Source organism: Bos indicus x Bos taurus, chromosome 29 (genome assembly GCF_003369695.1).
Source record: "Bos indicus x Bos taurus breed Angus x Brahman F1 hybrid chromosome 29, Bos_hybrid_MaternalHap_v2.0, whole genome shotgun sequence".
Lineage (NCBI taxonomy): Eukaryota > Metazoa > Chordata > Mammalia > Artiodactyla > Bovidae > Bos > Bos indicus x Bos taurus.
The window spans coordinates 28,577,139-28,593,121 of NC_040104.1; the positions used below are offsets into that span (position 1 = coordinate 28,577,139).

A 15,983-nucleotide genomic window follows, 5' to 3' on the forward strand; every position below is an offset into this window, starting at 1 on the left:
TCTTTCTGTTACCACAGATGAGCTGTCTGTCCTTCTGTCTAAAGCCAAGAACTCTGCTTGTGTCCTGAATCCATTTTTAGGGATCAGAAAGACTACCCCAGGTTTGCTGATTCAGTAAAAGACCTCACAGAACACAGCATGCAGCCACACTCAATGGCTATGATATATTGCAATGAAATAAGTAAAGCAAAATCAGCAAAAGGAAAAGAATGTATGGGACAAAATCCAGAGAAAATCAGATACAAGCTTGTAAGAGTTCTCGCCAGGTGGAGGGGACTCATGGGATGCACTTGATTTTTCTAGCGACAATGTGTGACATTGCACTGGAAGTGTTGACTGCTGCTGCTACTGCTGCTAAGTCACTTCAGTCATGTCCAACTCTGTGCCACCCCATGGACTGCAGCCTACTAGGCTTCTCCATCCATGGGATTCTCCAGGCAAGAACACCGGAGTGGGTTGCCATTTCCTTCTCCAATGCATGAAAGTGGAAAGTGAAAGTGAAGTTGCTCAGTCGTGTCTGACTCTTAGCGACCCCATGGACTGCAGCCTACCAGGCTCCTCCATCCATGGGATTTTCCGGGCAACAGTACTGGAGTGGGGTGCCATTGCCTTCTCCCGTTGACTGCTAGGGAAGCTCATTAATGATGCAGCGCTGTAGGATTTTACTTGTCACCTTCTGCTGAGCTCATACCGATATTTCATAGTCCTAAAGGGAAGCAGGTGTTCAGTATAAATGACATAGTTTTGTACAAACTATGTCATTTGTGACAAAACTGTGTACAAAACTGTGTCATAGGTGAAGTGAAGTCAGCCACTCTCAGTAGTTCTGAGAGTGGTGGGAACACTCCCCAAAACCAGTTTCCAAACACCAGAACCAACCTTGCAGGCAGGCTTCTCTAAGAATACGTTTTAAGCCTGTTATAGTATGCCTACTTAGGGATGTTGCTTTTATAATTCTTTCTCCCTTAAACTGCATTTTGTGTCATTCTTTACTGAATCATTTCTTTCAACAAGTGAATGTGCTGTTAATTGTTCCTTATTTAAAAAATAAAAATTAAAAAAGCAAGAACAAAAAACCTTCTCTTGATCCTAGTTTCCCTGCCAGCTACTGTCAATTTCTCGATTTTCTTTTGGCTCAGTTTTCTCTTAAACCCATTCCTATCAGGCCTTAACCTCACCCACTCTGCTTATCTTTATATAAATGAATCTAGTGTTCAAGTCTCAACCCTCATTTTGCTTGACCTGTTAGCAGCATCTGCCACCACTTAGCTTTCCTTTCTCTATGCTGCACATTCTTGACGTGGCTTCCAAGTCTCCAGATTCTTTCAGTTTTCTTCTTATTTCACTAGCCACCCCTTTTCAATCTTTTCTTCTGCCTGATCCCTTGTTAGCATAGTGCCGTAGGCTCTGTCCTTGATCCTCTTCTTGTCTCAATCTACATTGATTTCTTTGATGATACATCCAGTCTCACAGTTTTAAAATTTAAGACCATGTTGGTGCTAATTCTGTTTACTTTTCCACTTCATTCTTCTTTCCTATATGGCTGTTCTGTATCTCTACTCGGAAGTCTTACAGAATCTCAGACTCAACAGGTCTAAAATGAACTCCTGGACTTCTCCCCAAAGCCTGATTCATCTACAAGTCTTCCTCATCTACAGTTATTTATCATATATTCAGTAGTTACAAAGGACAGAATTTATAGTGTACTGTAAATGGTCCAGTTAAATCACTTTTTAATTTATATCCCTAGAAGGTAAATGTCATGGCAATTTGGCACCCATCATCATTTATTTTTAAAAAATGAATTATATGAAGAAATTCTTTTTTAACACTTCAAATTTTACATAATTTACTTTTTTCCACCTAAAATTTTCCTTCCACTTTTTTCTGTGTACTTTTTTCCTAATTTAAATGTGTTTTATATTTAAAGAGGCTTCTATCGTTTGTTCAGTCAAGTTTGCTATAACAAATGTGTATATACATTGAAGGGTTTTTATTTCTTTATCAGAACGGTCTAAGCCTTAAGCTTTTTCATTTGTTTTTTGAGGGTTTTTTTTTTTTTTAATACAGTTGTACAAGTGCATAATTGGTAAACCTTGAAATACTATAATATTTGACAAGTAATTATCAAACATCAAAAGTAAACTCATCCTAAATGCATCAGTTAACGAAATGAATGCAGGGGCTTTAAACAATATCTTCTTTTTCTTTTAATAATTTTGTTGATTTATTCATATGTGACTGTGCTTGGTCTTCATTGCTGCTGCACAGATTTTCCTCTAGCTGCGGCTCTCAGCAGCTGTTCACTCGTGTGGTTTTCAGGCTTCTCGTTGCGGTGGCTTCTCTTGTTGAGGAGCATGAGTGCCAGGGTGCTTGGACTTCAGTAGCTGCAGCACGTGGGCTTCAGTAGTTGCTACTCCCAGACTCGAGAGCACAGGCTCAGTAGCTGAGGCACACAAGCGCAGTTGCTCTGTGGCGTGCGGGATCCTCCGGGATTAGGTGCTGAACCCATGTCATCTGCCCTGGCAGGCAACTCCTCAGCACTGAGCCACCAGGGAAGCCCAACCAAATTTTCTTTATTTGTAGATGAATGAGAATTATTCCTAGAATGAGATGCTTCTCCTTCAAGTATATTCTTTTTTTCATGTTAGTATAAATTAGGCTTGTTCAGATAAATAAGTAGATTGGAATAGAAATGGTACTGCTTTAGCAGCTTTAATCTTTTTTGGGTGAACTCCTGAATTACAGCTGCAAATTACAAAGTGATTTGTCATAAAAGTAATATTTAATGGTCTATCACCTAACAATACTTAGCTCAGCTTTTAATTTTACTGAAGTCAGAGAACTGGTGTCTACATGTCTCACAAAACCATTTGTTACTGTAATGAGAGGAGGTATTCCCTTTTTTTGGAAGAAAAGCTATGAGCAACATAGACAGCATATTAAAAAGGAGAGACATTACTTTGCCGACAAAAGTCCATCTAGTCAAAGCTATGGTTTTTCCAGTAGTCATGTGTGGATGTGAGAGTTGGAGTATAAAGAAAGCTGAGCACCAAAGAGTTAATGCTATTGAACTGTGGTGTTAGAGAAGACTCTTGACAGTCCCTTGGACTGCAAGGAGATCAAACCAGTCAATCTTAAAGGAAATCAGTGCTAAAGCTGAATGCTAAAGCTGAAACTCCAATACTTTGGCCACTTGATGGAAATGTCTTTTCCACACATTGGAAAAGACCCTGATGCTGGGAAAGATGGAAGGCAGGATGAGATGGTTGGATGGCATCACTGACTCCATCGACATGAGTTTGAGTAAGCTCCAGGAGTTGGTTATGGACAGGGAAGCCTGGCGTGCTGCAGTTCATGGGGTTGCAAAAAGTTGGACATGACTGGGTGACTGAACTAAACTTACTCACTTTTTTAATACTGATAATGTACTTTGAATGTCCTTCTTGCCCTTTATTTTTTTGTTTTGTTTTGCTTTCCTGGAGGATTGCAGCCTACTTTTTCTTTTGGTAACATAGGAGAAGGGCAATTGTGAAAAAGTATCAGATAGGGGAGAATTGTTCATAAACATATTCTCACATGTTGTAAATGTTAGATGTTGGAGAAAAAGAGCACATTAAAATTATATTCCTTGTAAAGTTTGAAGATCTCTCAAGGTGGACATATCCACTTGAAGATATGTCCTGTGATATCCTAGTAAAACCTTTTAAAAATTCATTTACTATTTTTCATAGTTATGTTATAATTTTTTACATTTAAGTCACAGTTGCAATTTTTCACACTTGCATAAGGGTTAACTCATACTTGAATTATACTTAAATCACAGTTACAATTTTTCACACTTACAGTTAAAGCCAAAAGCATTTTGAACAGTTAATTATTGTTTTAAAGCTCACAAGTAATGATTATTTGCACTTAATTGAATTAAATTTAATTTTACTTTTTCTGAGTGAAACTATTCTTCATGATTAAAAAGTCATGATGATATTTTGCCTGAAAATTGCATTAAATATGTCATTTGTTTAAAATATCTGATATCTTTGTAGGATTGAGTCTTCCCAACTATAAATGTAATATATCTCTGTTTATCAAAATGTTTTATGTTAATTTAGTAAAGTTTTCTGTATTTTTTTTTTCAGAGAGTAGTCCTGCATATTTCCTGGAGATTATTCCTAGATATATTGATTTTTATAGTTATAGTATGAATTATAATACAGGTGAAAAGCCATTCATGGCACTCAGATGGGGGTAATATATAGAATGCTTTTATGTACAACCAAGAAATGTCTGAAGGCCCAGTCATTGTGTAACAAGTCTGTTTATCACTGGGCAAATAAAAGTATTTTACAGAATTCTACTGATTTGTTTTTCCATAGGAAAGAAGAAGACAATTTGAACAAAATCTCAGAAAAACTGGTCTTGAGTTGGAAATTGAAGATAAAATGGTAAATGTAGTTATTAGGCTATACCAGAGTCTTGGTTTTTTAAGTTTTGTTTCCTTGTACTCTGACCTTTGACTGACTAGATTGTGTTTGGGAGCAAAATAAGTTTTTCTGCCTACAGACATTTACACTGGGGTTGATAGGGCCTGTGATATTTCAGGTAAATAACTAGGTCAGTGCTCTGAAATTGAGATGATGAGTAATGAGTGGAACACTTTAAAAATAGGCATGCATAGTTCTCATCAGGATCCAGAGAAAGGAAAGACATGGCTTTTGTTTCATATCTGTCTCATTTTGAAGGCGGCCTATAATCTAACACCTTAACTAGTTAACCTGGCTGTCTTGCAACACAAACTTTTAGTTAAGGCCTAGACATATTTTTCTGTTCATTAATATGACATTTTTTCCCCCTAACCTACCATTTACTTGTTGTATTGAATTTCTTTCCAAATTGCTTTTAAAGACCTATTTCAGATCCAACCCTGTCCATGAAACTCTAATACTCTAGTTCTAAATTAATATTCTCTACTTTGTATTTATTGCTGAATTTTTTTCTTACTAAACTCTAATAAATATGAATTATACCATGTATTCTATCTGTAACTTAACTATTCTCCTTTGTAATGAACTGTTGTTACCTAAAGTTCTTCTGGGTATAGGCAATACATTGAAACTGGGTAAGAAGAGCAAGTACACCTTATGCTTTGCGTGTATTTCTCATATACCCTAAGCACAGTTCTGAGCTAATAGCTAGTTGTTAAAAACTTAAGAGATTGTCCAGAATCGCATGTGTTTCTATGGATATCAGGCTAGTGTACATTGACCCTGAAATATATTTTCAAAAAGACTCTCACTTTGTTTTTCTATGTCTCTTTCTTTCTCACACACGTGCATGTGCGTGTATATACATGTGTGTGTGTGTATGTGTGTGTGTGTTATTATTTTTAGCTGCCAAGTGGTATCTGACTCTTTTGCAACCCAGTGAACTGTAGCCCACCAGGCTCCTCTGTCCATGGGATTTCCCAGGCAAGAATACTGGAATAGGTTGCCATTTCCTTCTCCAGGGGATCTTCCCAACCCATGGATTGAACCTGTGCCCCTCCTGCATTGCAGGCAGATTCTTTACCACTGAGCCACCAGGAAAACCCACATATTATACATACATACATATATGTATATATATATATCTCACATATATATATGAGAAAGAAATGGCAATCCACTCCAGTATTCTTGCCTGGGAAATCCCGTCCCAGTCCATGGAGTTACAAAGAGCCAGATACAACTGAGCAACTAAACAAGAAGAAGGTATGTACCACTGTTTTAAGCATTACTCTTCTAGAAATTTTGCTGAAATTTTTCAAAAAATTGAAAATGCTGTTACATCTTTAATTTGGGGTTTTATAAAAATTTTCTTTCTTTAATCAATTTAGTAATCTTTCCACTATTTTGCCTCCATTTTATACAGAACTCCGAAGATGGAAGGACTTATTTTGTCAAGATCCATGCCCCTTGGGAGGTGTTAGTTACTTATGCCGAAGTGTTGGGAATCAAAATGCCTGTTAAGGAGAGTGATATTCCCTCAGCTGACAGACTCCCTTTTAGTTGTATGCTTGAGCCTCTGAAGCTCCCAAGGGATGTGAAGCATCCTACTCCGGATTATTTCACTGTCCAGTTCAGCAGACATCGGCAAGAGCTCTTCCTCATTAAAGATGAGTCAAGCTTCTTTCCATCCTCATCAAGAAACAGAATTGTAGGTAGAGAAGACCTTTGGGTCCATCTCTTCAATTGTGCTTTTATGTGTGTACATGTGCAATACTATGCCTTACAAGGTGTTTCTGGGTAAACTCTGATGTGTTCCATGATACTGGGCAGGTTTGAATATCCATCTTGGACCACTTAACCCTGTCAACCTCCCTACTTCTCAAATTGTTTAAAAGTGAATAGTTGACAGTGTGAATATAGCAAAGAGAGGCCTCATGCAATATTGGGGGAATCACTTAATTGAGACCTAGAGGACTTTGATGTTGTAAGATTTCTGTAAAATCATTAGGAGAAATATTGGTCATTCCAAATGGAAATGAAATGTTTTAATTTCTTTACATATGGTGTTGACTGTAAAAAAAGCACAACCTAAATATTGAGAATTATGTTTTTTTCAGGGACATTGTCATAGACTATAGCCTCTGAGGAACTGTTACAAAAAGGTCATGGAGAACCCAGGATAAAAAGAAATTTTTGCTAGGAAAAAAAACCCAAAAAACATGTAATGGAGCATTAAAAGATTACTGCTAATCACAAAACACAGATATCTCAAGTTAATAATTTTAGTGCTCTTCTGGGTATAGGAAGATTCTGGAGTCTGGGCTCGTTGAAATTATTCCTTTGATATACCTCTTAACTATGTAGGACCCTATCCTGCTTTTCTCTGTCCTGAATTGCCCATTGTGGGATGGCTGCAGTGGTTAATGGCTTGTTGGCAGGCAACATTCCTTGTATATTGAAATGGCAGGCATTATTTTATTTTGTCCACAATAGACAGCATTTGAGAAACATCACAGCTTTTTCCTTTCATTTAAAACCATTTTCAGTCTTTTTTATAATAGTATTTCCTCTCCGGTTGTAGTCCTAGAATCTTTAAATTTCTCATTAAAAATCTCTCACTGTTTCTTTACCCCTGTTTGTTTTTGTTAAAAGAACAGTAATGCCCACCTCATAGGTTACCCTGAGAATTAAATGAGTTAAGGTGTGAATGACTTTGAGTAGTTTTGGGAATGCATGAGGGATTTGCTAAGTGTGAGATCCTATTATTATTGATCTGACTTTAGAGGAAAAAAATTCAGGTTCTTTGTTACTCTTTCCCCATGTATCTGTTACCTACTAATGAAATCACCAGGGTTCTAACAAAGACAAGAGTCTTCTTGAGATTACTTACTCTTTCCTTGAGGAATGAGCAACTTCATTCACTTAGATTCACCACTCCTAAGTGTCTAAGAAGGATTTTGAAATAATCATTCTTCTAGTCCCTAGATCTGGTTTTTGAAAAATTCACTGACAGGAATATTAAACAAAATGTAGTACCTAGAATTTAAATAAAAATGCAAATCAACAAACTAAAAGTTCTCTCCCTTGTCTTACCTGGATTAAAAAGCACCAGCAGCAGGAATAGCAGATCTAAGAGGCAACATTTAAGGGGATGTTGAGCACATGGCATGAAATCAGAAAGCCAGGTTTCAATTCACAAGTCTGCTTTATAAACAAGATAATCTGTCTTGAGCAGATTATGTCTTGAGCCTCACAATGTGTATTTCACAGATGACCCCTCTATTAGGCTTGGCTGCACTATTTGCCACATAATTTATTCTAAGTTCATCTACTAATTGAAGTGTTCATAATAATAAAGCTTCTCATATATCTATGTGAAGCAGGTAGCTACAACTTGGAACCAGATGCCTAGACTACACTCCCATATAGAGACAAGGAACCAGCGATGCTGCCTTCCTTGATGTTTTCATTTGAGAGAGATGGTTCCTAGAAAACTTAAGAAAAACACTCCTGAGTTAGAGAACTGGCAAGAAGTTTATTTAGCTTTTAAAAGGATTTGCATACATCTCTGAGAGAAGAGAAAAAGAATTTATAATTATAAGTCTCTGAAGGAAATGCTTTAAGATTTGGCACCAGGGAAATGTCTGTTCGTTTGTTCCTTCCTACATCCATCCATCCTTCTTTACTCTCTTTTTTCCTTCCTTCCTCTCTTTCTTACTATTTTGACATATACCAAATGCATGTATCCAAACTTGTATTCTTCTTAGTTATATTTGCAAGTATATGCTTACAACAGTGACACCTCAAATGTGCAAAATAGTTTTGAGTTTCCTTAAAATACTAGTATTGTTAATAATAACAAATATTTAAATCAGTGCAGTTCAGTTGCTCACTCATGTCTGACTCCTTGCAACCCCATGAATCGCAGCACGCCAGGCCTCCCTTTCCATCACCAACTCCCAGAGTTCACTCAAACGCATGTCCATCGAGTCAGTGAAGCCATCCAGCCATCTCATCCTCTGTCGTCCCCTTCTCCTCCTGTCCCCAATCCCTCCCAGCATCAGAGTCTTTTCCAATGAGTCAACTCTTCGCATGAGGTGGCCAAAGTATTGGAGTTTCAACTTTAGCATCAGTCCCTCCAAAGAAATCCCAGGATTGATCTCCTTTAGAATGGACTGATTGGATCTCCTTGCAGTCCAAGGGACTCTCAAGAGTCTTCTCCAACACCACAGTTCAAAAGCATCAATTCTTCAGCACTCAGCTTTCTTCACAGTCCAACTTTCACATCCATACATGACCACTGGAAAAACCATAGCCTTGATTAGATGGACCTTTGTTGGCAAAGTAATATCTCTGCTTTTGAATATGCTATCTAGGTTGGTCATAACTTTCCTTCCAGGGAGTAAGCGTCTTTTAAATTCCTGTCTGCAATCACCATCTGCAGTGATTTCGGAGCCCAGGAAAATAAAGTCTGACACTGTTTCCACTGTTTCCCCATCTATCTGCCATGAAATGATGGGACCACATGCCATGATCTTAGTTTTCTGAATGTTGAGCTTTAAGCCAACATTTTGTCTCTCCTCTTTCACTTTCATCAAGAGGCTTTTTAGTTCCTCTTCACTTTCTGGCATAAGGATGGTGTCATAGGCATATCTGAGGTTACTGATATTTCTCCCAGCAATCTTGATTCCAGCTTGTGTTTCTTCGAGCCCAGTGTTTCTCATGATGTACTCTGCATATAAGTTAAATAAGCAGGCTGACAATATACAGCCTTGATGTACTCCTTTTCCTATTTGGAACCAGTCTGTTGTTCCATGTCCAGTTCTAACTGTTGCTTCCTGACCTGCATATAGGTTTCTTAAGAGGCCGGTCAGGTGGTCTGGTATTCCCATCTCTTTCAGAATTTCCCACAGTTTATTGTGATCCACACAGTCAAAGGCTTTGGCATAGTCAATAAAGCAGAAATAGATGTTTTTCTGGAGCTCTCTTGCTTTTTCGATGATCCAGTGGATGTTGGCAATTTGATCTCTGGTTCCTCTGCCTTTTCTAAACCAGCTTGAACAACTGGAAGGTCACAGTTCACGTATTGCTGAAGCCTGGCTTGGAGAATTTTGAGCATTACTTTACTAGCGTGTGAGATGAGTGCAATTGTGCGGTAGTTTGAGCATTCTTTGGCATTGCCTTTCTTTAGGATTGGAATGAAAACTGACCTTTTCCAGTCCTGTGGCCACTGCTGAGTTTTCCAAATTTGCTGGCATATTGAGTGCGGCACTTTCACAGCATCATCTTCCAGGATTTGAAATAGCTCAGCTGGAATTCCATCACCTCCACTAGCTTTGTTCTTGTTCGTAGTGATGCTTTCTAAGGCCCACTTGACTTCACATTCCAGGATGTCTGGCTCTAGGTGTGTGATCACACCATCGTGATTATCTTGGTCATGAAGATGTTTTTTGAACAGTTCTTCTGTGCATTCTTGCCACCTCTTCATAATATCTTCTTCTTCTGTTAGGTCCGTACCATTTCTGTCCTTTATCGAGCCCATCTTTGCATGAAATGTTCCCTTGGTATCTCTGATTTTCTTGAAGACATCTCTAGCCTGTCCCATTCTGTTGTTTTCCTCTATTTCTTTGCATTAATTGCTAAGAAAGGCTTTCTTATCTCTCCTTGCTATTCTTTGAAACTATGCATTCAGATGCTTATATCTTTCCTTTTCTCCTTGGCTTTTCGCTTGTCTTCTTTTCACAGCTATTTGTAAGGCCTCCCTCGATGGCCATTTTTCTTTTTTGCATTTCTTTTCCATGGGGATGGTCTTGATCCCTATCTCCTGTACAATGTCACGAACCTCAGCCATAGTTCATCAGGCACTCTATCTATCAGATCTAGTCTGATATTTAAATAGCACTAATATTTAAATAGCACTTACTATATCCTAGACACTGTTTTTTGTACAACATAGTGATTCAGTAGTTTTGCTGGTTATATTCCATTTAAATGATAAAATACTGGTTATATTCCCTGTGCTCTATAATATATCCATGTATCCTATTTATTTTGCATATAATAGTTTGTATCTCCTATTTCTTCTCCTTATCTCACACCTCCCACATCCTTCTCCCTTCTGATGACCACTAGTTTGTTCTCTCTGAATGTTTCTCTTTTGTTATATTTATTCATTTCATTTTATTTTTTTTAGATTCTACATATCATATTCTACATATTTGTCTTTCTCTGACTTATTTCACTTAGCGTATTACCCTTCAGGTTCATCAGTGTTATAGCGGATGGCAAAATTGAATTCTTTATTGTGGCTGAGATCTATACTCTCAGATCTATACTTACCCTTACAGTTTTCCCTTTTGTTATTACTTTATGATAATAAAGTTTAAACACAGGCCTTCCACACTCCTCTTCTGTTTCATAAATTGTTACCTGAACTATTTATCCTCATCAATCCCGTGAAACAAAGTACTTGCCAGGTGAATTAACCAAACTTCAATTGGACTTCTTTCTTCCCCTAAAGTCCCTAAACTTTGATGTACCCATAACCTGAGCCAACGTTGGCATGTAGACTAGCCCTTCCTTAACACAAAGAAAGACACTTCGTGAACCTGGCTTACTTCTCCAGGTTCCCATATCTCTCTTGCAGTAGTCTGCCTCATCCTCTCCCTATAATCCTTCAAAGTCTTTCCTAAGTCTAAATTTGTTTTTATTTGACAATGTCATGCTGTATTTATTAACATAGCTTTATTATAAGTCTTAATATCTGGAAGAATAAAGTATTGCACTCTGTTAGCTCCCCAATATGGAGTTCTTTTTGGTGAATCTTTCCTTGGGAAATAATCCAAAGTATGTAAAATAGCTAATATTTATCACATTATTTATAAAATTAAAACTACCTCACATAAATTATCATTTATTTACCAGACATAAGTATTAAACAGCCCTTAAAATGAATAACCAGATTAGATAAAGATTCAAGATTGTAATCAGCAATTCCTTCGATAATAAAATGTTTAAAAGGTGAGGAGAAGAGAAATAGATCTATACAGTGCAAAAAAGCCCAAAATCAGAAAAGCTGATTGTTCAAGTTCAAAAGTTCAAAAAACTTTTGAAAAGTTTCTGAAAGACAAAAAACAGATGAGATTGAATTGACAAATATACAAGAACACAGCCCAAGGAAAATATAGAGTTTTATAAAGGATAAGACTGATAAAAATATATAAATGATCCCATAGTAGTTATATAGAGAGGTATGATCTTCTTGAGTTAATAAATTCATCATCTTATGTTAATATTAGGAAAAGGCCCTGTATAAAACATCAGAGTAATGAATTAGAAAGCATTCAAGACAACTTGGCCAAGTGTCAATTCTACTCCCTATTACCCTAACTCAACTGTTAGGAGCAGTGATATTAGACTCCAACTTAAAACCCCAATTATAGTATCAATTCTGGTACAAAGTACTCCCAGAGGAGCTTGGGACGTGAGAAGAAAAAATAAGTTATAAGCCATTCTCCCTCTCCCTGAGGGAATAAGGAGCTCTCATACCCAGGAGGTGAAGTACCTGTAACTACACAATCCTACCTTCTGCATCTTCCCCCAAACAGCAAGGGGAAGATTCCTTCCATTACCAGAGCCTGTATCTGCATTGAGAAAAAGTGTGTGTGTGTGTGTGTGTGTGTGTTTAGTCGCTCAGTCATGTCTGACTCTTGCAACCCGATGGACTGTAGCCTACCAGGCTCCTTTGTCCGTGGGGATTCTCCAGGCAAGAATACTAGAGTGGGCTGCCATGCCCTTCTCCTGAGAAAAAGTAGACATTGTTAAACGGTGATTTTGAAAAATGTGGAAAGCATAAGTTTCTGAAAGGTGTATCTATGCTTACCTCATAGGTTTATTATATTCTCTCACGGTGTCCTTTTGGCATGGAAGACGGGAAGAAAAGGTTTGGCATTGAAAGACTGCTAAATTCTCACACTTACTCATCTGCCTTTCCACTCCATGATGTAAGTATATGCTTGGTTTAGAAATACTGAGCCTGTTTTTGCTTTCCCGCATTCAGAGACTTACTTGTTGGGAGACAGAATCTTCCATTTGTTTCCTCTTTCATGACAGGTTGCTTAATCTCACTTATGTTGGGGAAAATCCCTTGCATTCCCTAGGTCCAAGCCGAGAACTATGCTGAAACACATAGTTAAAACCTCTCTACATTGAGGTTTCAATGGAAATTTATTAAAACATCTTTACATTTGCACGAGTTTTCTTTAGAACCCATATTGAAAATGGAAGTTATATTATTAGTAAAAGAATATTTTAGAACATAGCTTTTGAAAATTTGTATTCAGATTCATCAAATCTTTTCTTACTTGTAAAGTTTTGAAGTTGTAAAGGACTTAAATTGTATGCATTCTTGTATTCATGCATCAAATATACAATTGGTTTTAGTTATATGTAAAAAATTCCATGGACAGAGGAGTCTGGTGGGCTACAGTTCATGGAGTTGCAAAGAGACAGACATGACTGAGCAACAGAGCATGCATCTTTGCAGAGCATTCCGTTAGGTATTATTGGAACACGCCATGAATCCAGGCTCACAGGCTAGGAATTTCTGGGAAGTAAAGCATTAATACAAATGTAAAACAAGCTAAAGACTTCAGTCCATAGGAAAGATTTAAATAACTGAGATTGTGCAGAAGGATTCCTTGGGCCTGGCAGATCATGTTGAGTTCAATAAAGAAGTGACATTTATATCATGCATCCATTCAACCAAACTTACAGCTTGACTTGTCAACCAAGACAGCCTAGTTTCTGGGGCTATCTGAGAGAAATCTTTCCTTTTGGATATTTAGTGTTTAAATTTCATCACCTGTTATCAGCAGGCATTATTTGGCTAAATTCATGTGAACTACTTAGGATCATTTCCTGGAGCTTTGCTTTCCTTTGTTCTTGTTTAACTCTTCCACACTTATAAAGGCTTTTTGATGATGATCTCTTTTTGAGAAACACATACCTTTAGAATATAGAAGAATTAGGTATTTCTGTTTAAATAAGGGGCATCTGAATCATTGCCCATGTTTTTGAAAATTATGTTGCTCTCATGGTTTCCAAAAGCCCAACAGGCAACCTCTCTCTTTTCAGCTATCCTGTCAATATTTATTCAAGTGTTAGCTGTTGACTCTAAGTCTGTTTAACATTGGTTAGTTGATTATCTTTCCTGTGTTAGCTACAAGGGTATAGAGGAATTCTCCACAATGAGTGGCAATTCGCAATACAAGTATCAATTGAGGTAAATTTAACTTGTGTTAGAGAAACTCCCCCCATGCCCCCCCCCCCCCCACACACACACACACTTTTTTTTTTCCACTGGGCCCAAGAACTTCTAGGGGATTATGTATTTCAAACAATGCCAAGACATTTGATCAAGTAGAGAGATCTATAGCAGTTTAATAAACACTTTGCAATGCAGTCTTTGTATGTCTTTCTCCACCAATGGGTTCATTCTTTTTTTTTTTGAAGATTTTAAAAAATCTTTTCAGTTCCTAGCAAGCAGAAAAACCAGAGTTTCATTGACTTTCATCTTTTAAAAAAATATTATCTATATTTATTTGTGGTTGCGCTGGGTCATTCTTGCTGCAAACAGGCTTTCTCTGGTTGTGGCAAGCGGGGGCTACCCTTGGCTAGCTACCCTTTGTTGCGGTGTGCAGGCTTCTCATTGCGGTAGCTTCTCTTGTTTCAGAGCAGAGGCTCGAGGCGCCCAGGCTGCAGTAGCTGCAACACGTGGGGTCAGTAGCTGCAGAGTGCGGGCTCTTGGGCACGCAGGCTTCAGTAGTTGCTGCACACAGGCTCGGTGGCTGTGGCTCATGGGCGCCATAGCACACGGGCTTCAGTAGTTGCTGCACATAGGCTCGGTGGCTGTGGCTTGTGGGCGCTGTAGCACACGGGCTTCAGTAGTTGCTGCACACGGGCTCAGGAGTTGTGCCATGTGGGCCTAGTTGCTCCATGACATGTGGAATCTTCCAGGACCACGGATCAAAGGGCTGTCCCCTTCTTTGGCAGGCAGATCCTTATCCACTGTGCCACCAGGAAGTCGCTTTTTTTTTTTTCCCTTAAAGATTTTGAGGATTGTTTGTTTTCAGGGCATTGATTCTTTTCTAACTACCAGACTGTCTTCAGTAACCAGCAATTTTAATCCATACATCTAACCTTCTTGTAGAGTCCTCCATGCTCACTAGAAAATCAGTCTTGCTAGGCTGTTGCTAGAGAGAGCTATCATTTACTGTTAATTTTTACCTCTTTTTCTTTATTCTCTCCTCAATACAGGTTTAGGTACTAGACTTTTCCCTTATGTGCTTTAAAGAAACTCTTTTTTTTTTTTTTAAAGATATCCAAATAGGCTACTTTTTTCTTTGTCGTTTCTCAAGATTCAGTAGGACTAGCTACAGGAGATGAAAGTTGGAATCTGGATGATATAAAATTTTATACCTTATCATACAGAGATTTTTCATATGTGTTTAATTTTAAATTAGGTGTTTGCTCCATGTTGTCTTCAACACTTTGCTTTTCTAGGCAAACGGTTAAAGAAACAATATTGAACAAATATATATAGATAGTGTTCTGCATGCGTACTCAGTCGCTCAGTCAGGTTCTACTCTCTGCAACCCCAGGGACTGTAGCCCACCAGGCTCCTCCGTCCTTGGAATTTTTCAGGCAAGAATACTAGAGTGGGTTGCCTTTTCCTACTCCAGGAAATCTTCCCAACACAGGGATCAAGCATCTCCTGCATCTTCTGCACTGGATGGCAGATTCTTCACCACTGCACCATCTGAGAAGCCCTAGACAAAGCTCTGCTAAAACCTAATTAACTTTATATAAATAAGGCTACTTGGAGCTTACCTAGTGGTCAGTGGTAGATAACCCACCTGCCAATGCAGGAGACATGGGTTCAGTCCCTTGGTCAGAAAGTTCCCCTGGAGAAGGAAATGGCAACCTACTCCAGTATCCTTGCCTGAGAAATCCCAGGGGAGAAGAGCCGGGCAGGCTACAGTCCATGGGGTTGCACAACTTAGCAAATAAACCCCAACAGTATTAAGGCTACTTGGTACCTAAAAATGGGGGAGGAACTTATGCATGAAATAATATTGAGGCTCTGAAGTGCCTTTGACTGTGTGGATCACAACAAACTGTGGAAAATTCCTAAAGAGATGGGAATACCAGACCACCTTGCCTGCCTCCTGAGAAATCTGTATGCAGGTCAAGAAGCAACAGAACCAGACATGCAGCAGCAGACTGGTTCCAAATTGGGAAAGATATACATCAAAGCTGTATTGTCACCATGATTATTTAACTTATACGCAGAGTACATCATGTGCAATCCCAGGCTGGATGAAGCACAAGCTGGAATCAAGATTGCTGGGAGAAATATCAATAATCTCAGATATGCAAATGACACCACTGTTATGGCAGAAAGAGGAGAGAAACTAAAGAGCCTCATGATGAAAG

The 15,983-nt window shown here is 38.3% G+C and overlaps 1 protein-coding gene across 3 annotated transcripts in view; it reads left to right on the plus strand.

Annotated features, from left to right (window-relative positions):
* ANO5 (anoctamin 5) overlaps nt 1-15,983 on the plus strand; it is an 87,941-nt gene that overhangs the window by 26,348 nt on the left and 45,610 nt on the right. For all 3 annotated transcript variants that reach the window (XM_027532174.1, XM_027532176.1, XM_027532177.1), the window contains 3 exons: nt 4,377-4,445; nt 5,911-6,195; nt 12,377-12,490. In XM_027532174.1, coding sequence (XP_027387975.1) covers nt 4,377-4,445; nt 5,911-6,195; nt 12,377-12,490 — 468 coding nt within the window. The remainder of the gene's footprint in view (nt 1-4,376; nt 4,446-5,910; nt 6,196-12,376; nt 12,491-15,983) is intronic.